The 23,566-nt window shown below is 44.4% G+C and overlaps 1 protein-coding gene across 1 annotated transcript; it reads right to left on the bottom strand.

The window, feature by feature from the left end:
- On the bottom strand, positions 1–22,517 carry LOC136611852 (micronuclear linker histone polyprotein-like). The gene is made up of 3 exons (XM_066591780.1): positions 22,424–22,517; positions 19,585–19,705; positions 1–572 (listed from the first exon to the last, which is right to left on the bottom strand). Exons 1-3 carry the CDS (start codon positions 22,427–22,429, stop codon positions 10–12), a joined length of 690 nt encoding a protein of 229 aa, XP_066447877.1. The 5' UTR covers positions 22,430–22,517; the 3' UTR covers positions 1–9.
- Positions 22,518–23,566: the final 1,049 nt, after the last annotated feature.

Below are 23,566 nucleotides of genomic sequence, written 5' to 3'. Positions count from 1 at the left end.
AAAAGTCTCTTAAACTACTGAACGGCCTCTGTCTCGGGTTGAGCTGGAACGGCCTCTGTCTCGGGTGGAGCTGGAACGGCCTCTGTCCCGGGTGGAGCTGGAACGGCCTCTGTCCCGGGTGGAGCTGGAACGGCCTCTGTCCCGGGTGGAGCTGGAACGGCCTCTGTCCCGGGTGGAGCTGGAACGGCCTCTGTCCCGGGTGGAGCTGGAACGGCCTCTGTCCCGGGTGGAGCTGGAACGGCCTCTGTCCCGGGTGGAGCTGGAACGGCCTCTGTCCCGGGTGGAGCTGGAACGGCCTCTGTCCCGGGTGGAGCTGGAACGGCCTCTGTCCCGGGTGGAGCTGGAACGGCCTCTGTCCCGGGTGGAGCTGGAACGGCCTCTGTCCCGGGTGGAGCTGGAACGGCCTCTGTCCCGGGTGGAGCTGGAACGGCCTCTGTCCCGGGTGGAGCTGGAACGGCCTCTGTCCCGGGTGGAGCTGGAACGGCCTCTGTCCCGGGTGGAGCTGGAACGGCCTCTGTCCCGGGTGGAGCTGGAACGGCCTCTGTCCCGGGTGGAGCTGGTGGCGGCCAGTACTATGATTGGAAAGAGAAAGAGGAAAGTGAGTATAGTAAATAATTTTTTTTAAAAAAAGGTCTGTCCCGCCTAGGGCCTCTCGGCCGGTCTGTCCCGCCTAGGGCCTCTCGGCCGGTCTGTCCCGCCTAGGGCCTCTCGGCCGGTCTGTCCCGCCTAGGGCCTCTCGGCCGGTCTGTCCCGCCTAGGGCCTCTCGGCCGGTCTGTCCCGCCTAGGGCCTCTCGGCCGGTCTGTCCCGCCTAGGGCCTCTCGGCCGGTCTGTCCCGCCTAGGGCCTCTCGGCCGGTCTGTCCCGCCTAGGGCCTCTCGGCCGGTCTGTCCCGCCTAGGGCCTCTCGGCCGGTCTGTCCCGCCTAGGGCCTCTCGGCCGGTCTGTCCCGCCTAGGGCCTCTCGGCCGGTCTGTCCCGCCTAGGGCCTCTCGGCCGGTCTGTCCCGCCTAGGGCCTCTCGGCCGGTCTGTCCCGCCTAGGGCCTCTCGGCCGGTCTGTCCCGCCTAGGGCCTCTCGGCCGGTCTGTCCCGCCTAGGGCCTCTCGGCCGGTCTGTCCCGCCTAGGGCCTCTCGGCCGGTCTGTCCCGCCTAGGGCCTCTCGGCCGGTCTGTCCCGCCTAGGGCCTCTCGGCCGGTCTGTCCCGCCTAGGGCCTCTCGGCCGGTCTGTCCCGCCTAGGGCCTCTCGGCCGGTCTGTCCCGCCTAGGGCCTCTCGGCCGGTCTGTCCCGCCTAGGGCCTCTCGGCCGGTCTGTCCCGCCTAGGGCCTCTCGGCCGGTCTGTCCCGCCTAGGGCCTCTCGGCCGGTCTGTCCCGCCTAGGGCCTCTCGGCCGGTCTGTCCCGCCTAGGGCCTCTCGGCCGGTCTGTCCCGCCTAGGGCCTCTCGGCCGGTCTGTCCCGCCTAGGGCCTCTCGGCCGGTCTGTCCCGCCTAGGGCCTCTCGGCCGGTCTGTCCCGCCTAGGGCCTCTCGGCCGGTCTGTCCCGCCTAGGGCCTCTCGGCCGGTCTGTCCCGCCTAGGGCCTCTCGGCCGGTCTGTCCCGCCTAGGGCCTCTCGGCCGGTCTGTCCCGCCTAGGGCCTCTCGGCCGGTCTGTCCCGCCTAGGGCCTCTCGGCCGGTCTGTCCCGCCTAGGGCCTCTCGGCCGGTCTGTCCCGCCTAGGGCCTCTCGGCCGGTCTGTCCCGCCTAGGGCCTCTCGGCCGGTCTGTCCCGCCTAGGGCCTCTCGGCCGGTCTGTCCCGCCTAGGGCCTCTCGGCCGGTCTGTCCCGCCTAGGGCCTCTCGGCCGGTCTGTCCCGCCTAGGGCCTCTCGGATTTGGAACAAATGAATGGGTGTTATGGTTTATAGCAGGTAAGAGGTGAAGGAGTCGTTTAACTCTTTTGTTACTTGGCAAATCCTTAAATTTTACCATATTCACAGTGTACCCATACATAACTCCTCCCTATCCTTCACAATGACCAGACAATACCCAGTATACTGACCTGTCCAGATAGCGAGATAATGACATGCTTCTCCAACTTGTGTAGGACAGTGTCCTGGGGGCGGTTCTTTTATTATATTTTAACCCCTTAACGCTATATGACTCAAGTTTATGTCATGGCATCGTAGTTCTTAATGCGCCAGGACGTATACTTAACGTCATGTGGATGGCGCGGGTTTAGAAGCTGAGCCCACGCAATCTTGCTGCGGGAGTTGGCTGTTACCGATAGCCAGCCTCCTGCTGTAACACCTGAGATCAGTGAACATTGGTCTGCACTTTTAACGATCTGCATGCTGCCATCTATGTAGATGGCGGCATGTAAAAGGTTTACAGAGGGAGGCTGCTCCCTCGTGACATCATTGGACACATGATGTAATCACGGAGGGTTGCAATGAAAACAGAATGGCAGACATTGGAGTCCCAGCTTGCTGTTGCCTGTGATCACTATTACAAGTGATACAGTGATAAATGTATCATGCCATTTATGCTGCATGATTAACACTGTAAAAATCAATGGCAGAATTGTTGTGTTTTCTCTCTCTGCTCTCAAAAAATAATTAATAAAAGATTTACAATGTAGTAAAAGTACCCAAGAATTGTACCAATAAAAACTACAGTTCACCTCATTAAAAACAAGCCCTCATACAGCCAAGTCAACTGAAAAATTATAAAGTTATGGCTTTTAAAAAGCGGAGATGAAAATCTCCCAAAAATCGCCGCGTCTTCGTTACCAAAATATGTTCTTAAAGGCTTAAAGAGAACGAGGATTGGGTGAATGAGCACCCCCTCCCTCTTGTCACATGGTCCTTCCTCTCCTGGCGGCTGCAGTAGTGGAACCATGTTGGCACATGCACACTGTGCAAATTCAGAAATGAAAGCTTAAATTAATGAACTGTGCGTTTTTTTTGATGGACAATACAGAAGTCAGAAAAATGGCAACCAGTTTTTGTGAACTGTACATGACTCTAAAGACTGTTGGCAGCCCTGAATTTGGGTGACTTGACAGGTTTATTATAATGGGGCACAGTATTCTGCATACCATATGGGAAGGAGGAGTACATAACGTGATTCTTATACATACAGCGCCATGAACTCCAGACAGGAAAGAAATGTTCATTTTGGCAGGTTGCCTTATCTTTTGCTATTTTCTACTTTGGACTTCTTCCATTGAAATACTATGTAGGTATGTACAATATATGAACAACCTCTATAGAGAAGAGAGGCCTTTATGGCCCCCTAAGGTTCCTGGGCCCAGGAGCAACCGCATGCCCTATATAGTTACGCCAGTGGTCATGGGTCGTGGTCGGTGAGGGTCCGACTGCCGGCATCCCCGCCAATCACCAGAATGGTAGTCCTGAAGTTGGCAGAATAAATACTGCTGCTCCATTTATTGCAGTAGGACTGCTAAAGGTGGCCATTTGTAGTTCATTGAGCCACCACTCTATTTATTTGGGAAACCTCAGGACCCCTATTCTATCAGTTTTCAAAACATTTTACCAAATCAAAAAAAACCCTTTTAACTCTATTCCTTCACATCTCAATGGTTATTCAGTGTGTGTATACATATATTATTGTTCTGTATATAATAGTCACACCAATATACTACATGTAGAATAATCATCTGACTCCTCCTAGAGCATTAGGGTGCGTCACACGGGACAAGAATGATTTTCGGTGTGGACTTCATGCAAGGGGAATCAGCAGCATTTACAATATAAGCCATGTGGATGAGAGATTAACAAATCTCCCCCACAGAGTGCAGACGATCTCCCCGAGGGATACGCTGTGGACTTTATATCTGCAGCAGGTTAACTATGTGCTGCAGATTTCACCTTTATGAATCCAAAGTGTGAAATCTGCGGCAAGTCCACCCAAAATGCAAGACAAAATCCCCAACATGAAACCGTAAATTAAACGACTGCTAATCTTTGTGTGACTTGGTTGCTTACGACTCCAGGTAACCCCCTCGCTGGCGCTCCTTGAGGCTGACGCTGCGGCCGACACTGGCTTCCCTGCGGACAGCTGCAGATCACTGGTCCTATCACGTAATAATCCAGTCCTTTATGTCTGTTCCTTCTGTCCTCCAATCCAATGTATTTGGCCCCTAGATGGGTCTCCGCTGCGCTCTTTGTCTGCCTGGTCTTTGCTACAAGATAGATCTCCTTGGACTCTCTGAAGGACTTGCTGTTGCCTCTTCTTTCTTCTTCATCTGCCACTGTCACCATTTCTTCTCTTCTGGCTTGGTTAGCTTCTTGTCAGCAAGACCAACAGTTCTCATCTGGCTTCAAGATGGCGTCTGACTGACCAACTGCCACCTTTCTTACAGGAAGCTCCGCCCACTTCAGGCTCCGCCCACTTCACTGCACTACACAGAGGATAACTGTTATGTCTTGTCTCACAAGAACTAAATTAAAGGGCCCATATCACTCCATTACAATATATATATAGAAATAAAATATGTATAGGAATGTAAATAATGATGATCCGAGGACTCTAGGTAGGTTGGCCTCACGCAGCGCATTTTTCATGCATTTTATACATATGATAAATGATGATTATCACTGGTTATACTTGTGCAATGCACATATGTTATAAAAACACGTTTTAAATCAGTTTTTTCAGATCTTTTTTTACACTCACGCAAAAAAAGGCCCGACGTCTGCTTTTCTTCTCACAGACTTCTTTCATAAACGCAGTGAATACGCATGTAACAGCCGCTGCGTACCTTTTTTTACGCTTCTGTAGATTTGAATGTGCAGTTTTGGTCTGTAAATACGAATCAAAATAAGTCGTGCTGCAATTTTTTATTACTTGTGTCAAAAACAAAACCATAAACCATTGCATGTCTGAATACACCAATGCAAATCAATGGGGTGATATGTGTGCATTATGTCTATAACATATACGGACTGACAATACAACCGTGTGAAAGGGGTTTTAGGCCAGGTTCACATATTCTGGTAAGAGAACTTAACCGACATGCAGCTCTTTGTAGTTTTCAACTGATACTTCATGACTGTGTGATTTGGGAAATTACTGTAATATCGGAGTTGGGGGGGGGGCTAACCCCCGACATGGTAGAAACATCTCTGAGAGGAGTTCCCCAGGGAATACTAAATATAGGAGACAGTATTCTAGTAGTTATATTCTTGTACATAGGGGCAGTATTATAGTAGTTCTATTCTTTTACATAGGGGGCAGCATTATAGTAGTTATATTCTTGTATATAGGAGACAGTATTCTAGTAGTTATATTCTTGTACATAGGAGGCAGTATTCTAGTAGTTATATTCTTGTACATAGGAGGCAGTACTATAGCAGTAATACTCTGGTATGTAGGAGACAGTATTCTAGTAGTTATATTCTTGTATATAGGAGACAGTATTCTAGTAGTTATATTCTTGTACATAGGGGGCAGTATTCTAGTAGTTATATTCTTGTACATAGGAGACAGTATTCTAGTAGTTATATTCTTGTACATAGGGGGCAGTATTCTATTAGTTATATTTTTATACATAGGAGACAGTATTCTAGTAGTTATATTCTTGTATATAGGAGACAGTATTCTCGTAGTTATATTCTTGTACATGAGGGACAGTATTATAGTAGGTATATTCTTGTACATAGGGAACAGTATTCTAGTAGTTTTATTCTTGTACATAGGAGACATTATTATAGTAGTTATATTCTTGTACATAGGGGGCGGTATTATAGTAGTTAAATTCCTGTACATAAGAGACAATATTTTAGTAGTTGTATTTTTGTACATAGGGGACCATATTCTAGTAGTTATATTCTTGTATATAGGAGACATTATTATAGTAGTTACATTCTTGTACATAGGAGACAGTATTATAGTAGCTATATTCTTGTACATAGGGGGCAGTATTCTAGTAGTTAAAGGGGTTGTCCCGCGGCAGCAAGTGGGTCTATACACTTCTGTATGGCCATAATAATGCACTTTGTAATGTACATTGTGCATTAATTATGAGCCATACAGAAGTTATAAAAAGTTTTTCACTTAGCTGCTCCGCTGCTGGCGTCCTCGTCTCCATGGAGCCCGCCTAATTTTCGCCGTCTAAAATGGTCGAATGGCCAAATTAGACGCGCTTGCGCAGTCCGGGTCTTCTGCTTTCTTCAATGGGGCTCCGTGGGGCTCCGTGTAGCTCCGCCCCGTCACGTGCCGATTCCAGCCAATCAGGAGGCTGGAATCGGCAATGGACCGCACAGAAGAGCTGCGGTCCACGGAGGAAGAGGATCCCGGCGGCCATCTTCAGCCGGTAAGTATAGAAGTCACCGGAGCGCGGGGATTAAGGTAAGCGCTGAGCGGTTTTTTTTACGTCCCTGCATCGGGGTTGTCTCGCGCCGAACGGGGGGGGGGTTGGAAAAAAAAACAACCCGTTTCGGCGCGGGACAACCCCTTTAATCTTTACATAGGAGACAGTATACTAGTAGTTATATTCCTGTACATAGGAGACAGTATAAGGGCGCCCACCCACTGGCGATTTTTTTTCCCTGCGAAATTCGCAGCATTTTTTTCTCTGCAGGGGTCTATGGGACTTGTAATGTTAAAATCGCGATCGCGCAAAATCGCAATTTACCGCGAAATCGCGATTTTGCGCGATCGCGATTTTAACATTACAAAACCCATAGACCCCTGCAGAGAAAAAAATGCTGCGAATTTCGCAGGGAAAAAAAATCGCCAGTGGGTGGGCGCCCTCATAGTAGTTATATTCCTATACATACACGTCAGTATTCTAGTAGTTATATTCTTGTACATAGGGGGCAGTATTATAATAGTTATATTCTTTTACATAGGGGACAGTATTCTAGTAGTTATATTCCTGTACATAGGGGACAGTATTCTAGTAGTTATATTCTTGTATATAGGAGACAGTATTCTAGTAGTTATATTCTTGTACATAGGGGGCAATATTATAGTAGCTATATTCTTGTACATAGGGGGCAGTATTCTAGTAGTTAATCTTTACATAGGAGACAGTATACTAGTAGTTATATTCCTGTACATAGGAGACAGTATTATAGTAGTTATATTCCTATACATACACATCAGTATTCTAGTAGTTATATTCTTGTACATAGGAAACCTTATTCTAGTAGATATATTCTTGTACATAGGGGACAGTATTCTAGCAGTTATATTCCTGTACATATGAGCCAGTACTATAGTAGTTATATCCTTGTACATGCGAGGCAGTAACCTACTAGTTATATCTTTGTACATAGGAGAAAATATCATAGGGGTTCTTGTAGTTAGGAGACAGTGCTATAGCAGTTATATTTTTGTACATAGTGGGCAGTAGTATAGTAGTTATATTCTTCTATGTAGGTGATAGAACTACAGCAGTCATATTATTCACTGGGTATATCCCTTAAAATATAACTTTTATTAACAAATAAATATAAAATAATTGGGCCTCACAAAAAACAGACAAACTAGAACTGACAAACACAGAGCAAGAATTTAAACCCTAGAGAGAAACCAGAGAAAATATATATAATTGACACCTCTTATTAAAGTGCAGGGGTGGCCTGCAAAGTGAGACACTGTTATGCACTCTTATTTAGTCACCACTGGGGATGGATGCCACCCAACACAGATTAGAGGACCATATTAGGATGCGTCCTTTGCAAAGAGATGCAGAAAGGGTGATCGTTCGGTCAAGGTAAGTGGTTTACAGAAGACCTCCAATGGCGACGTGCATTCAGGTTTCTATTGTGTCTCAAAAAAAAAGACCGGAATTCATTAGAGGTGAAAAATGACAAAAGGCCATCAGGCCTATGTCTGCATAATACGCAAACCTCTTAGGTAAGAGAAAAGGTCTGGTTCTGACCAGGTAACTGCCCTATCTGGATAATAGCACCGGGCTAAAGATTTTGAAGCAGTAGGACACCAGCAGAAGTTTATGATAGATTTTTGTCCATGATGGAGAAAAGGAACTGTATATAGCTTAGTTGTGAGTGGATAAACCACAAGCAAGGCCTCTGCTGATGCCCCCCGAGAAATAATACACAAGTGGCTGATGGATAATCGACCACAGGTTACTAGTCAAAGAAGAGTCAAATTCTGCTAGAAATACCCAGCGAACCACCATTAAAATAATGATGCGTTCTCATGCAGAATATAGTTTCAGTAACCATTCAGGACAAGTTTCAGAGAAACCTTCTGAAAGAATTATTATTACAAAAATGGTTCATACTGGTTCGTTCATACTGGTTCGACGCGTTTCTGTCATACACAGACTCATCAGGAACCGTAGTACACAATAGTGTCAAAAGACACGAAAAAGAATTGTCCTTGGTAGTTGTAACGTTTCTCTATTACACGATTTGACTGACCTATAACGGTGCTCTAGACTTAAAAATAATGCTGTTAGCAGACAATAAATATTGAACCCTGAACTTCCCTACATAATTAAGTCCTCTTAGATAGAAAAGGAGGAATTTGCTCCTCAAGATAGACCTAACCAGAAAAAGGGACGCCAATAGAGGATAAAGCGTCCCAAACAACCCAAAACTTAATTATACCCCTAAAAGGGGTTTAGGGATACAAATGAAAAACTGGAAACAATGTCCACAAAAGATCAGCAACCCCACGATGTGTGGAGAAAGCTGATAGCACAAAAAGGTAAACCCTAGTCCGGTTGGAGACAGAGCAAAAAGTGGGAAGAGAAGAGTAAGAACAGCAACTTTTGAGACACAATAGAAACCTGAATGCACGTCGCCATTGGAGGTGTTCTGTAAACCACTTACCTTGACGGAACGATCACCCTTTCTGCATCTCTTTGCAAAGGACGCATCCTAATATGGTCCTCTAATCTGTGTTGGGTGGCATCCATCCCCAATGGTGACTAAATAAGAGTGCATAACAGTGTCTCACTTTGCAGGCCACCCCTGCACTTTAATAAGAGGTGTCAATTATATATATTTTCTCTGGTTTCTCTCCAGGGTTTAAATTCTTGCTCTGTGTTTGTCAGTTCTAGTTTGTCTGTTTTTTGTGAGGCCCAATTATTTTATATTTATTTGTTAATAAAAGTTATATTTTAAGGGATATACCCAGTGAATATTTTGAAAAAGCCTTTTCTTCTATATCCCTCTGCCTCTGTGAATTATACAGCAGTCATATTGTTTTACAGAGAGGGGAGTACTTTAGAAGTTATATTCTTGTACAAAGGGGGCAGTATTCTAGAAGTTATATTCTTGTCTATAGGAGACAGTATACTAGTAGCTTTATTTTAGTACATAGGAGGCACTATTCTAGTAGTTATATTCTTGTACGTAAGAGATAATAATCTAGTTATATTCTTGTACATAGGTGGCAGTATTCTAGTACTGTAGTTATATTCTTGTACATAGGTGGCAGCATTCTAGTACTGTAGTTATATTGCCTATAGGAGAGAGTATAGGGGGCAGTATTTTAGTACTTTTATTCTTGTACATAGGGGACAGTATTCTAGTAGTTATATTCCTGTACATAGAGGACAGTACTATAGTAGTTATATTCTTGGGTACTGGTGTATCTTTTCTCCACCACAAAAATGGGCGGAGACCTGGGATTGTGCTGTGGAAGGTGTAGGGAACGCCTACAGCTGCTGATTGGCTGGGCTCCTGTCGAGGTTTGCTATGCCCTCCTGTCTGAGCTTCAAGCGGCTTCCCCGCCGGCCACCCTGCAATCCCCCAGCTGTGACAGCATGGGACTGCTGCTGCTGTGTTCAGCAAGGGCAGTATCAGCACCATGGAGCAGAAAGGGTATGGAGCAGCGTAATAAATATCTGATTTGACAGCAGTACTCCACAATGCCCCTGAAATAGTGTGAATGCACAGCAAGTGGGTGGGGATGCATGTTCCAGATAGGATGGAGACTATCATCCATGAACATCCACACCAACTTTTAGAGATGGAGCAGCATTCGCGGTGCAAAAAACTCCAATGGACGTTTACTTTAAAAGGACATTTTTGTTTATTCAATGCATAAACACAACAATGTTTTGACCTTTTGATAAAGACTGCAAATAGCAGTCGAAACGTTGTCATGTCTACGGATTGAATAAATGAATATGTCCTTTTACAGGAAATGCCAATTGGACGTTTTGGCACCCCGAATGCTGTGCCATCTTTAAAAATTGGCCTGAGCCTTCCTGATGTTTCATGCACCACCAGGCATAAGGCCTTGCCCATAAGCATTCCCCAACTGACAAAAACTGAACCAACCTACCTGCCTGCATACCTATTCCTCTCCATGGAAGAATTGAACCTACCTTTTTAAATGCAACAGTAGCAGCCAATTAGATTTTTGTAGGCTGCTGTCTCACCCATGTGGGCCAAATTAAAAAGGCGATCCCTTAAAAATAAAAATTATTCAGTTCCTGTGGCTTCAGGGGGAGATACAGGAGGACACATCTGCCCACTTCTGGCTGCAGCAGAGACTGCCTTAAGATGGCCACCAAGCTCTGACATTTATAGTTCTATACTGCCCATGTCACAATAGACTGATGACATCACAATGTAGTCTTAACTGCCAGACAGCTGGGCTCATTAACATACAGTGTGTATGAATGTCTGTGTAAATATCTATCTATCTATCGATTATATTATATAATCTATCATAAAGACTATTATTATTAATCAATATAGAGGTTAGAAACTAAATACATATAATAAGTATATGTATGTAAATATATATATATCAATAAAATCTATAATCTAGATATAATCCATATCTATAATCTATAGCCTTCCATCCTTCCGAGGTTGGTACAATGAGCACCCTGCTTGCTGGGGTGTGGGGTGATAAATTATGTGAAAGCGCTGTGGAATAAATTGGCGCTATACAATAGCAAAATTTATTTATATATATAATCCATATCTATAGTTATGTATGGTGGAAAAAAATGCCTGCTGTATGTTTAAATTCTTCAGCCTTTGTTGAGGGGGGGTGATGATGATAATCTATCACTATTCTTACTCGTGCAATTAATGTCAACCCAGGGGTAGGCAATAAACCCCCATGGGGTCGAAGCCAATTTCCCTCATTTTAGGAAAAAAGCTGTTCGTCCCCACTCAAACTGCGGCCAGCCAAAGAGATCCCTTGGAGAGACGCACCTTCAGAGGGAAACTAGTGATTGTAAAGTAATCACCCGCTGAACCATCCTGCAAAGAAAGAAAGGGAAAGAGTGCTGCAGGCACTGCAAGCCTAGGATGCATGAGCGAGCCTGGAGCAAGAGGAATAAGGATAAGGGTTGGGGCGGTTCACAAGGCGATGCTATGCAAAAGATTTTAAATCCACCGCAGTGTGTTGTGGATGCTGTCAGAAGGTTGTGCTTGTGCCATAAAAGGTTGTCCATTGCTCAGCATCCACTGAGCTGCTGCGTCTTGCAGAGTGTGTGTGGTAATGTTGGTAGCGAAACCGCAGACCAGCTAATATGCCAACTGCACTCCATATTTTGTACGACTGTGTTATTAGCCAAGATGGAAACATTGGTCAGGCATAGAGTCATTGCACTGTTCAGTTATCACGAATCCTGGGACCCCCAATTACACAGGCCCAAGCCTTTCTATACAACACAAAATACCTTATTTGATAGCAGCACTCCACGATGCCCCTGAAATAGAGGGGAAGCACAGCACGTGGGCTGAGATGCACGCTCCACATAGGATGTGGCGTATTCATCCGTGAAGATCCAGACCAACCTTTAGAGATGAAGCACCATTCGGGTGCAAAAAAGTCCAATGGACGTTTCCTTTAAAATGACATATTTCTTCATTCAATCTATAGACACAACACCATTCTGTCTGCTTGATAAAGACCGCAAATAGCGGTCAAAACGTTGTCGTATCTATGGATTGAATGAAGAAATATGTCCTTTTAACCCCTTAACCCCTTCATGACATGGCCTATTTTGAGCTTAAGGACGCAACAATTTTTGGCGGATTTTCTTCTCCGTTTATCAAAAGTCATAACTTTTTTATTTTTCCGTCGACGCGGCCGTATGAGGGCTTGTTTTTTGCGTGGCGAACTGTAGTTTTTATCAGTGCCACTTTTCGGTACATAGACTATATTGTAAAACTTTTAATTTTTTTTTATGATAGCAGGGAGAGAAAACGCATCAATTCTGCCATAGATTTTTTTAAATTTTTTTTTACAGCGTTAATCATGCAGCATAAATGAGACATTCCATTTTTTCTGCGGGTCGGTACGGTTACAACGATACCAAAATTCTTACATTTTTTTTAGGTTTTCCCACTTTTCTGCAATAAAAACCCTTTTTCTTGGAAATCTTTTTTTTTCCGAAATCGCTGCATTCAAAGTCCTGTAACTTTTTTATTTTTTGATGTACGGCACTCTATGAGGGCTTATTTTTTGCGAGACAAGCTGTAGATTTTATTGGTACCATTTTGGGGTACATATGGCTTTTTTGATCACTTTTATAGCGTTTTTAGTGAGGCAAAATGCTAAGAATTAGCATTTTGCCTCAGTTTTTTAGCGTTTTTTTTAGCGTTTTTTTCCGTGCACAGTCAAAAGCATGTGCAACTTATTGTACGCGTCGTTACGGATGTGACAATACCAAATATGTGGGATTTTATATTTTTTTTACCTTTTTTTATGCTAATCTGAGAAAAAGCATAAAAAATTTTTTGTACTCTTTTTTTACATTTTTTTTAATTCATTTTTTTAATCTTTGTTTTTTTTACACTGTTTGTGTCCCTCTGAGGGACTTCAACCACTGCCCTGATGATCGCTGTTATAAGGCATGGCAGAGCTACTGCTCTCCCATGCCTTATCGCTTATACAGCGATCCTAGGCATAGGCAATACAGGACGCCAGTGTTGCCATGGTGACAGGCCGGGCTCTTGCGATGACATCGCGAGTTCCGGCCGGAGACACAGAGGGAGCCGCGCTCCCTCTGTGAACTCTTTCCCTGCCGCGATCTACTTAGATCGCGGCAGGGAAGGGGTTAACAGCGGGGGCGCAACTCCGATGCCCCCCCGCTGTTGCAGCGGGACGCCGGCTGTGACTGACAGCTGGCTCCCGCTGCGGGATAGCGCTGGATCATATGTGATCCCGCGCTATCTCCAGGACGTAAGTTTACGCCCTGTTGCGGGAAGTACCAGGCTGCCAGGACGTAAACTTACGCCCTGCAGCGGGAAGGGGTTAATGACGCGGCCTTTTTTCTTTTTCCATTTTCGTTTTTTCCTCCCCCCTTTAAAAAAATCGTAACTCCTTTATTTATCCATCGACGTCGCTGAATGAGGGCTTGTTTTTTGCGGGACGAGTTGTATTTTTCAATGGTGCTATTTAAAGTACCATATAATGTACTGAAAAACTTTTAAAAAATTCTAAGTGGAGTAAAATGAAAAAAAAACGACATTTCGCCATTTTTAGTGCGTCTTGTTTCTACGGCGCACAAACGGCAACAATAACGGCATGATAACTTTATTCAATGGGTCGGTATGATTACTACGATACCAAACTTGTATAGTTTATTTTTTACTATACTCTTTTTTTTTTTTCAAAGACATTACATTTTTTTCAATTATGTTCTGCCGTCATTTTGTGCGCGCGATAACTTTTTTATTTTTCTGTCGACATAGTTGAGCAAGGTCTCATTGTTTGCGTAATGTCCTTTAGTTTCTTATAGTACCAATTTGGAATACATACGACTTTTTGATCGCTTTTTATTGCGGTTTTTCTGGGAGACAGGGTAACTAAAAAAGTGCATTCCTGGTGTTCTTTATTTTTTTTTTCGGACTACGTTCACCATGCGGGAAAAATAATGTGCTACTTTGATAGTTCAAACTTTTACGGATGTGGCGATACCAAATAAATATTTTTAATTTATTATTTAGATTTTTTAATAATAGATATGGCAAAAGGGGGGTGATTTAAACTTTTACAACTTTTTTTTTTTTCAATTAAAAAAAACTTTATTGATAATTTTTTTTACATTACTTTGAAGTCCCCCTGGGGGACTTTAAGATGCGATGCTTTGATCGCTCCTGCAGTATGACGTAATGCTATAGCATTATGTCATACTGCTTTTTGACAGGCAGTCTATCAAGCCACCCCACGGGGATCGCTTTATAGGCAGTCTGTTAAGGCAGCCCTGGGGCCTTTCATTAGGCCCCAGGCTGCCATGACACCTGCACGGCTCCCCCGATCTCACCGCGGGGTGGGGGGGGCGTACGGGACCCACGAACATCGTTCGGGGGATTTAAATGCCGTTGTCAGAATTGACAGCGGCATTTAAATGGTTAATAGCCACGATTGGCCGCGAGGCCGCTCGCGGGTATTGCCCGCGGGTGTCAGCTGTTATAAACAGCTGACGCCCACACTGTATGAAGAGAGGTAGCCACGCAACCTCTCTTCATACATGCCCTGCGGCTCCATGACGTACCGGTATGTCATTGGTCGTTAAGGGGTTAAAGGAAACGTGCATTGGACTTTTTTGCAACCCGAATGCTGCTCTATCTTTAAAGGTTGGCCCAAGCCTTCCTGATGTTTCATGCACCAGCAGGCATAAGGCCTTGCCCATAAGCATTCCCCAACTGACAAGAACTGAACCAACCTACCTGCCTGCATACCTATTCCTCTCCATGGAGGAATTGAACCTACCTTTTTTTTAAATGCAACAGCAGCGGCCAATTAGATTTTTGTAGGTCGCTGTCTCCCCCTTGTGGGCCAAATTGAAAAGGTAATCTATTAAAAATAAAAATTATCCAGCTCTTGTGGCTTTTCGTGGGAGATATAGGAGGACACATCTGCCCACTTCCAGCTGCAGCAGAGACTGCCTTAAGATGGACGCCAAGCTCTGGCGTTTATAGTTCTATACTGCCCGTGTCACAATAGACTGATGACATCACAATGTAGTCTCAGTTGCAAGACAGGTGTGATCATTAGCATACAGTGTGTTTGCATGTCTGAGTTTCTATCTATTCATATAATATATATATATATATATATATATATATATATATATATATATATATATATATATATATATATAAATAATAAGGATTATTATTAATATAGAGGATAGACACTACATATATAAAATAAATAGATTGTGTGTGTGTGTGTGTATATATATATATATATATATATATATATATATATATATATATATATATATATATATATATATATATATATATATATATAAATATATATAATATATATATATATATAAAATCCATATCTATAATCCACAGCCTTCCATCATTCCGAGGTTGGTAAAATGCTAGAGTGTGGGGTGAAAAGTAAATGACTTGAAAGCACTGCGGAATAAGTTGGCGTTATACAAATAGCAAGATTTATTTATATATATAATCCATATCTATAGTTATGTACGGTGGAAAAAAGGCCTGCTGTATGTTTAAATCCTTCAGCCTTTGTGGAGGGTGATGACGATGATAATCTATCATTATTCTTACTAGTGCTATTAATGTCAACCCAGGGGAAAGCAATAAGCCACTATGGGGTCAAAGCCAATTTTCCTTATTTAAGGGGAAAAGTACCGTCCGTCCCCACTCAAAATGCGTCCAGCCAAAGAGATCCCTCGAAGAGACGCACCTTCAGAGGGAAACTAGTGATTGTAAAGTAATCACCCGCTGAACCATCCTGCAGAGGGAGGGGGGGAGGGGTGCTGCAGGCACTGCAAGCCTAGAATGCGATGCGTGAAAGAGCCCGGTGCAAGAGGAATCAGGATAAGGGGCGGGGCGGTTCACAAGGCTGTGCTATGCAAAAGATTTTAAATCCACCGCAATGCATTGTAGGCGCTTGCTGAAAATGCTGCTCCATCTTTAAAGGTTGGCCCAAGCCTTCCTGACGTTTCATGCAGCACCAGGCATAAGGCCTTGCCCATAAGCATTCCCCAAATGACAAAAACTGATCTACCTACCTATTCCTCTCCATGGAAGAATTGAACCTACCTTTTTTTTTTTTTAAAATGCCACAGCAGCAGCCAATAAGATTTTTGTAGGCCGCTATCTCCCCCTTGTGGGCTGAATTAAAAAGGTGGTCTGTTAAAAATAAAAACTATCCAGCTCCTGTGTCTTCTCGGGTGAGATACAGGAGGACACATCTGCCCACTTCCAGCTGCAGCAGAAACTGCCTTAAGATGGCCGCCAAGCTCTGACATTTATAGTTCTATACTGCCCATGTCAAAATAGACTGATGACATCACAATGTAGTCTCAACTGCCAGACAGCTGGGCTCATTAGCATACAGTGTGTATGAATGTCTGTGTTTCTATCTATCGATACAACATATAATCTATAATAAAGATTATTATTTATTAATATAGAGGATAGAAACTACATATATCGTGGTGATAACACAGCCCCACTACCCCTGGGGGACATTAAAAATTCTCAACTATAAGGATAAAATACAAAATACATTTTAATCATCTAAAAATACCATGTAATACATGGACCAATAGGGACATGACAGGTGAGATGTATATGTGGCAATATCATATTAACGAGGAACTGAACCCCCCCTCTTTCATCACATGGACCTTGGCAACAATTATCGGGCTACTGCGGGTGCTGGAGACACTTTGACGTGCGAGTTGATGGACATAAGACAAGGTGATGATAATACAGGCATGTGGACGAAAGGTAGTGTCAGTCATCAAGATCACAAAACCAAGACAGCGACTTTACATGGATATTGGGGAGCAGGGGCTGGATGACGAGGATACAACAATACCAGAAAACTGCCCTCGGTGTAAAATGCACCTATGGGGTGTTGAATATTGGGGTACATCTCTGCTGGGGGGTTGTGGGTACAGCACGCTGTGAGATCCCATCCTGCTGTAGTTTGCGTCGCTGCCATTGTTTATTCCGCCGCTGCTATTTGCTTCCTGCTCCCTGCCAGGGTATGAACGGGGGTTATGGGTAAGCCGTTGGTGAATTCTTACTTACATCCCGGCAGCAGGGGTGGGTGCTGGCCTTCTTAGGCCACAACAATAAAGCTTCTTAACGCCGCTGCTGGCTCCCTCCTTCCAAGCACGCTGTGGCCCTCTCCAACCAGGACCTTTGTGAGCTTGACAAAGGCTACAGTGGTAGCCGAAACGTCAACACTTTTTACGATATTTGAGGAATAAAGATACATCTCTTGATGTCATAATACTATTTTTTGCACCAGACTCTGCTGTCCTGCATTGCTGCTTTTCCGTGAATTAATTGTAGGTGTTTGATTTTTTTGACAGAGTGTATTATTCATCCCATATGGTGAAAACTATCGGAAAAAACCCAACATACCAAAAGTCTTTTTTTGTCATCTTATGTCCTAGAAAAAAATGGTATAGATAACAATTGAAAATCCGTACATACTGCAATGGTGCCAATAGAAACTACAGGTCCCCCCCTCCCCCCCCAAAAAAAATGGCTTCACACAGCCGAATCAATACAAAAATAAAAAAGGGAGGGGGGTCAGAAGATGGTGACTGAAAACAATTTCTTTTTTTTAAAACATATATATTTTATATTTTAAAAGTAGTCCAACAAAAAAAACTACATACAGTGTTTCTCCAAAATAACACCCTGTCTTTTTTTAATTTTTGCCCCAAAAGAGACACACGGTCTTATTTTGAGGAGATGTTATTATACTTCTCTAGCAGGCTCAGTCCAGGTCCCTCCCACTGCTCCCCAAAGCTCCGATGCGCTGAGCAGCGGCATTGATTGGCCAATTCATAAATCTCGTCTCCACAATGCGATGGCAGTGATTGGTTCTTCGGTCGCCACTCAGACAATCAATGCAGCACTCGATGAACCAATCACAGCCATCGCATTGCGACTTGGCGGTGGGATTTATGTATCCCGTAACCAAGAAATTATCTGAGGGCTGCAAGAAGCGCGTCAGAGCCCCGGGGAGCAGCGTGAGCAGCCCGGGCCGCACCTGCTAGGTAATGTGTTCCTTTTTGTAAAATGTAATGCAGCTAGGGCTTATTTTCAGAGTACGACTTATTTTTCAAGCCTCCCCAAAAATCCTAAAAAATTAGGGTAGGTCTTATTTTCGTGGAAACTGGGTACATTCGGTATTGTTGTAGTTATACTGATAGAATAAAGTCAACATGTCATTTTTGTTGCAAGCTGTTTACTGTAAAAACAAGACCTCCCCCCATTCCCCAAGAAATATGGCGAAATTAAGTTTTTTTTTCTACTTCAGCCCACTTAAAAATTTTCTAAAGTTTTTCAGTACATTAAATGGTACATTAAGTGATACCATTGAAACAACTCCTCCTACAAAAATGCAAGCCCTCAGATGGTTATATTGACGGGTAAATAAATAAGTTGTTTTTTCGAAGATGGGGAGGAAAAAACAAAAGTGTAAAAACAAAAAAATGGCAGTTAAGAAACCCCTTTAAGGAAAGTCTCTTTACATGTGGATGATAATCCCTTTTGTCCACATATGCCACAAAGCGAAAATGCAGACGAGGAGAACATTGATGTCTATAGATGGCACAGCTATGTACTGTATGTAGTAACTGTGTTGGCTCAGTGCCTCCATCTGGTGTCTGCTTATTAAACTGCATTTACAGGGATGATCCTACCCTACACACAATGTCATTGATGGCATTTATGGGGGCACTGTGTCTGGCACTATGCATGGGAACATTATCCATTAACCCCTTAGTGACGAAGCCTAAGCCTGTTTGCGCCTTAGTGAAGGAGACAAATTTTGGAAATCTGACATGTCACTTAGCATATCTTAACTCTGTAAAGGCTTTGCATATCCAAGTAATTCTGGCATTGTTTTTTCGCCACATATTGTACTTCATTTAGGTGGTAAAAATATACCAATAGAACCTGTGTATTTTTATTAAAAGTGCCAATATTGGGAAAATGTTGAAAAAATTGTCATTTTTTTTCACATTTTCAACTGTAATATCTCAAATATTTGCAAACATACTGTACAGAATTTTGCTAAGATATATATTTCCATCTGTTTACTTTATTGTGGACGCACGTTTGAAAAACTTTCGTTTTTTTTAACCATTTAGGAGATGTACAAATTTAACATTACTTTTCAGCATTTTATTTAAAATAAGTTTGCGTAGGTTCGCTCAGCTTTCTTTTTTAAGTCTGCTTCCATGTGAGGTTAGAATACCCCTGATGACGCATTTTAACGCTTCCCATTGGGTGGGGGCAGAAGTTTGATCGTTTTGGTGAGCCACTATAAACCCTGCAATTGCCTCTTTGATGTCAGAAACACATAGGGAGTCTCGGAGTAGGTTGTCGTTAAGCCTCCACGAGGTGGTCTCCGGGTGACCCGCCCGCCTCGAGAACCCGCCGTACACTGGGGCGTGGTCTGACCAGATAAAGTCACCCAGGGAGCACCTCGGGGAGCTATCCAACAAGCTCTGTGAGACCAGGAGCATGTCTATTCGTGTGTATGTATTATGTACTGCAGAGTGAAATGTGTAGTCTCTGGTCCCCGGGTGAAGGATCCTCCATAGATCCACTAGGTGTAGGGCATTTAATGTTTTTTTAAGTAGTTGTAGTGCTGATCGGGATACAGAGGTCCTACCTGAGGAAGAGTCCATCTCTGGGTTCAGAACCAAGTTCCAGTCTTCGCCCAGGATGATTTTGGAACCACTTGCGAACTCTGCCAAGGTCTTCAGGATCTTGATGGCGAAAGGCACTTGTTTCTGGTTAGAAAGGTAGACATTAGCCAGGGTAAATATCATATCTGACACTTCTAATTTTAGGAAGACTTATCTGCCCTCTTGATCTATTATGGATTCTTTTACATTGTGTCTAAACCCTCTATGAAAAGCAATTGACACCCCTCCGGCTTTCTTCGTGGGGTGGGGGCTGTGGAACCAGGTGGGGTAGAATTTGGTATTACATGCTGGGACACAGTCTGCTCTGAAGTGTTTCTTGAAACATAGCTATCTGTATTCTTTTCTTGTGGAGGTGGTAGAGTATCTGGCCCCTCTTTTGAGGGATGTTTAGACCTTTGACGTTGTACATGCTGCATGTTAGATCAGCCATGGTCATCGTTAGGAGCGGAGAGCCATATTATGTGGACCTGCCCGATCTCAGTAGTGGGGGGGGGGGGGGCTTGGGAAGGGAGGGAAGGGGAGACACACAAGGTAAATCATGTAAGGACAAAAAGCAAACACCTAGTAACAAACTGAAAGTCTATCTTCTCACAATAGTTTGCGAGGGCTAACTGTGCCATCGCTTCAAGCTATAGTAGCAAAAACTAGCAAATTTACGAACCCTCGCTCCCAACCCCTATGAACTTAAACATTTTGTAATGTGGTTGATCTTCAGATCCTGCGGACCCCTAGTAAGTCCAGGACACCTCCCCCTCCCAATGACCCTGCCTCTCTCCGTCGAATATGCAGTATGGAGACGAATAGATCTCTTTCAGGTTGGTTTCCCTGATGTGGGTGCCCGGGGGTCCCGAGTCGCCTGGGGCCTCTCTCGTTTCGTTGTCGACGTGGTCTGTGGTCTACTTTCTGCCATTCATTTCTTGGTGGCGGTGGCAGAAGAGAGGATGTCTTAGGCCACACAAGTGGCAGTTCAAAGGTGCCCAGCATGTTGGGCAAGTCTCCCAGCCCTCGGAACATAGCTGTTTTGCCCCCTTTACTTGCGTGTAGCTGGAATGGAAAGCCCCAACGGTATACAATTTCCTTTTCTCAAAGTAGTGTGAGTAGAGGTTTCAGGGATTTTCTTAGTTGAAACATACGTCGTGATAGATCTGTCAGGATCATCAGTGGAGTTCCTTTGAAGGACAGTTCTCCCTCTTTTCTAGCCTGTGGGAGGATCTGCTCTTTCAGCTTCTAGAAGTGCACTCTGCATACAATGTCTCTCAGTCTGTTCGGATCAGTGGATTTAGAGCCCAGAGAACGGTGGATTCTGTCGATTTCCATTTCTGAGTCTGGTGGTCTCTGTAGTAGCTTGTTAAAGAACTCCCGCGCCCATTTATCTAACTGGGAGTTATTAATTTCCGCTGGGAGGCCCCTAATTCTTAGGTTGTTTCTACGATGACTGTTTTCTAAGTCGTCGATCATGTTATATAACTCAGAGATTTGCTGGGAGTGTTGCATAAGCTCGTGCGCATGGTCATTTACGGTATTAGAAACTAATTCTTTTTCGCCTTCAATCTCCTCCATTCTCTGGCCCATGTGTCGGATATCTTGTTGCAAAGCCGCGATATCTTTCTTGTGTGAAGTTTCTATCTTTTGGAATAGGCCATTGATTTCGCTCTTAGTGGGGAACGCCCACAGGTGCTCCTTCTAGTCCCACTCTTCAGGGGGGTGGCAGACCTTGGGTGGGAGAAGCTTAGCCCTCCGTCTGCGTCCTTCTTCTGGCTCGTGGCGGCGCGTGGAGAGCCGTTTGCGGAGGGTGTTGGGGACGAGGATGTGGGCTCTGGCGAGCTGATCTAAATAGGGTTGCAAGTACGAAACATCCACTGAGAACGTTACCAGTCAGAGGCGTTCTCCTACACTGTGACACTGTCCAATGAGCACTGACCTTATCAGACTGTAGGCGCATACTCCTTTGACAAGGCAAGCGGCAAGTCTGTTTCTACATAGCAAGAACTGTGTGCGGCTGAAGTTCTGACTACCAGCTGGCCATTGGCTGCTGTGGGTGGGCAAAGTTTCAGCCACAAACATTTTTTGTTGTACACATAGAAGCTAATACCCAGTTGTCAATGTATTCATACATTTCTAGAAGAAATACAATAGGAAGAGCACAATGCAGAAGTTTTTAAAAAAAGATGCGGAATTATTACAGTGCCTTGCGAATGTATTCACCTGTCGTGTACAACTATTAAAATATGTACATCCTGTTACGTGACTGCCAAGAATTTGTACACGGGGCCGAGGAATAAACTATATACAAATTTTCTTGTTACCTGTAACGACAGGCAATGATAAGGGTAGTAGTTGTCAGTTTGTGACGCCACCGTTCCATACACCGGCATTCACACAAGTGCATAGTACCTCGGGTCCTCCGGAACGGTGGGGGCCCGGTAACACTTTACTAGTGACTTTTCCATGAAATACAGTAGACTTCAGTATGCAGAGTTTATAGTGCAGGAAAACTTAGTACATATTCAGCAATACTTGACATGAAAGTCAATGGCCACAAAATGGCTATAATGATCACCCCGCTCTCATAAACTTCAGCACACGTGGGTGTCAGTTACGGGTGTACCACTATATGGTGATCTATACTTCAGACTGTCGCATAGGAAGCATCAATAAATCTCAGTATTATCTTCAGAGGTTCAGTAGACTTCTGCACTGTTATATATCTGTATAAACTTCTTGTCACTTGCAAGGGTAATTACTCACTACGGCTCTCTCTTGTGATGGGACTTTGTGGGGAAAACATATAGGCTCACTCACTCCCATGCGGTGTAGCGGTTCTCCTCCTCTTCTATCTTCAGCTGCACAAGGGCTGATGGTGCCCTCATGCGCCTCTGTGGTAGCAAACCTAGATGGGTGCTCCTCAGCAGCCTGAAGACTGAATGATATTCTGGGACGCTACACACCTGCTTCGCTGTTTCCCTTTTTTTTTTTACTGCATTACAACCTGGAATTAAAATGTATTTTAATTTAGATTTTATGTAATAGGGCTGATAAAATAGTCCAAATTTTTATAGTGGAATGTAAAAGAAACTGTTGCTGAATGAATATATAAAAACTAGAAAGTTGTGTGAGCGTGTATATATTCACCCCCTTTAATATAAAGACCCTAAATAAGGTCTGCTCTAAGCAATTAGCTTTGTAACTCTCGCAATTAACTAAATAAGCTGCCCAAATAAAAATGGCACATGATGCCGTTATTATTGCATCTTGATGCCACCAGAAAGCTAGGGGTTTGACAGGGGGAACGCCCCTCTCACACCCCCAGCTCCCCATAGGCTGACGTCGCAAAGGTCCTAGCAGCACAGTATGCATTCATTGTTGCCTGCCATGGATGGTTAGGGTTAGGGATGATGTTCCTTTTAGGCTTACATTATTAGTTGTAAATAATTGCATGTTACAACATGGAAATATTAGCAAGTAATAATGTAAGCCTAAAAGGAACATCATCCCTAACCCTAACCATCCATGGCAGGCAACAATGAATAGACTGGATGCAGCTATACATCTACCAGTGACGTGGATAGGCAGCCGCTGCTGTGCAGAACATAAGGGAGTTCTGGGGATCCACGGAGAGAAGCTGGGATGGCAACTGTGACATCTGCTGTCTGCGGGGAGAAGGAAGCGCTGCCTGGAACAGCCGGTAACAGCAACTGCTAGAGTGGACAGCAGAGGCTGAGGGACTACAGAGCAGCAGCGGGGAGCTTAACGGCGGACACCCAAGTGCAGCAGCAGGGATCGCAGGGGCGGGCAGCAACGTTTATCCATGGGTAGGTGTTTTAGGAGGCGGGAGGGGAGATAAATCGGCAGGGTGCACAATTAACAGGCAGCGAACCGGGAGCAGGCACCATTATTAACAGCAGGGGAGCCGGGTGCGGAGAGCACTATTAAGACCTGGGGACC

The sequence above is a fragment of the Eleutherodactylus coqui genome, chromosome 1 (genome assembly GCF_035609145.1).
Source record: "Eleutherodactylus coqui strain aEleCoq1 chromosome 1, aEleCoq1.hap1, whole genome shotgun sequence".
In the NCBI taxonomy this organism is placed as follows: Eukaryota; Metazoa; Chordata; class Amphibia; order Anura; family Eleutherodactylidae; genus Eleutherodactylus; species Eleutherodactylus coqui.
The sequence above is the reverse complement of the archived record's forward strand: the minus strand, read 5'-3'. Positions and strand labels throughout refer to the sequence as shown.

Bases quoted from the DNA above. Each gene is read 5' to 3' on its own strand.
- LOC136611852 (XM_066591780.1), bottom strand. The intron at 573-19,584 runs GTAGGACCTCTG...TTCCAATCATAG, and splicing joins AGAGATGGACTCTTCCTCAG to TACTGGCCGCCACCAGCTCC.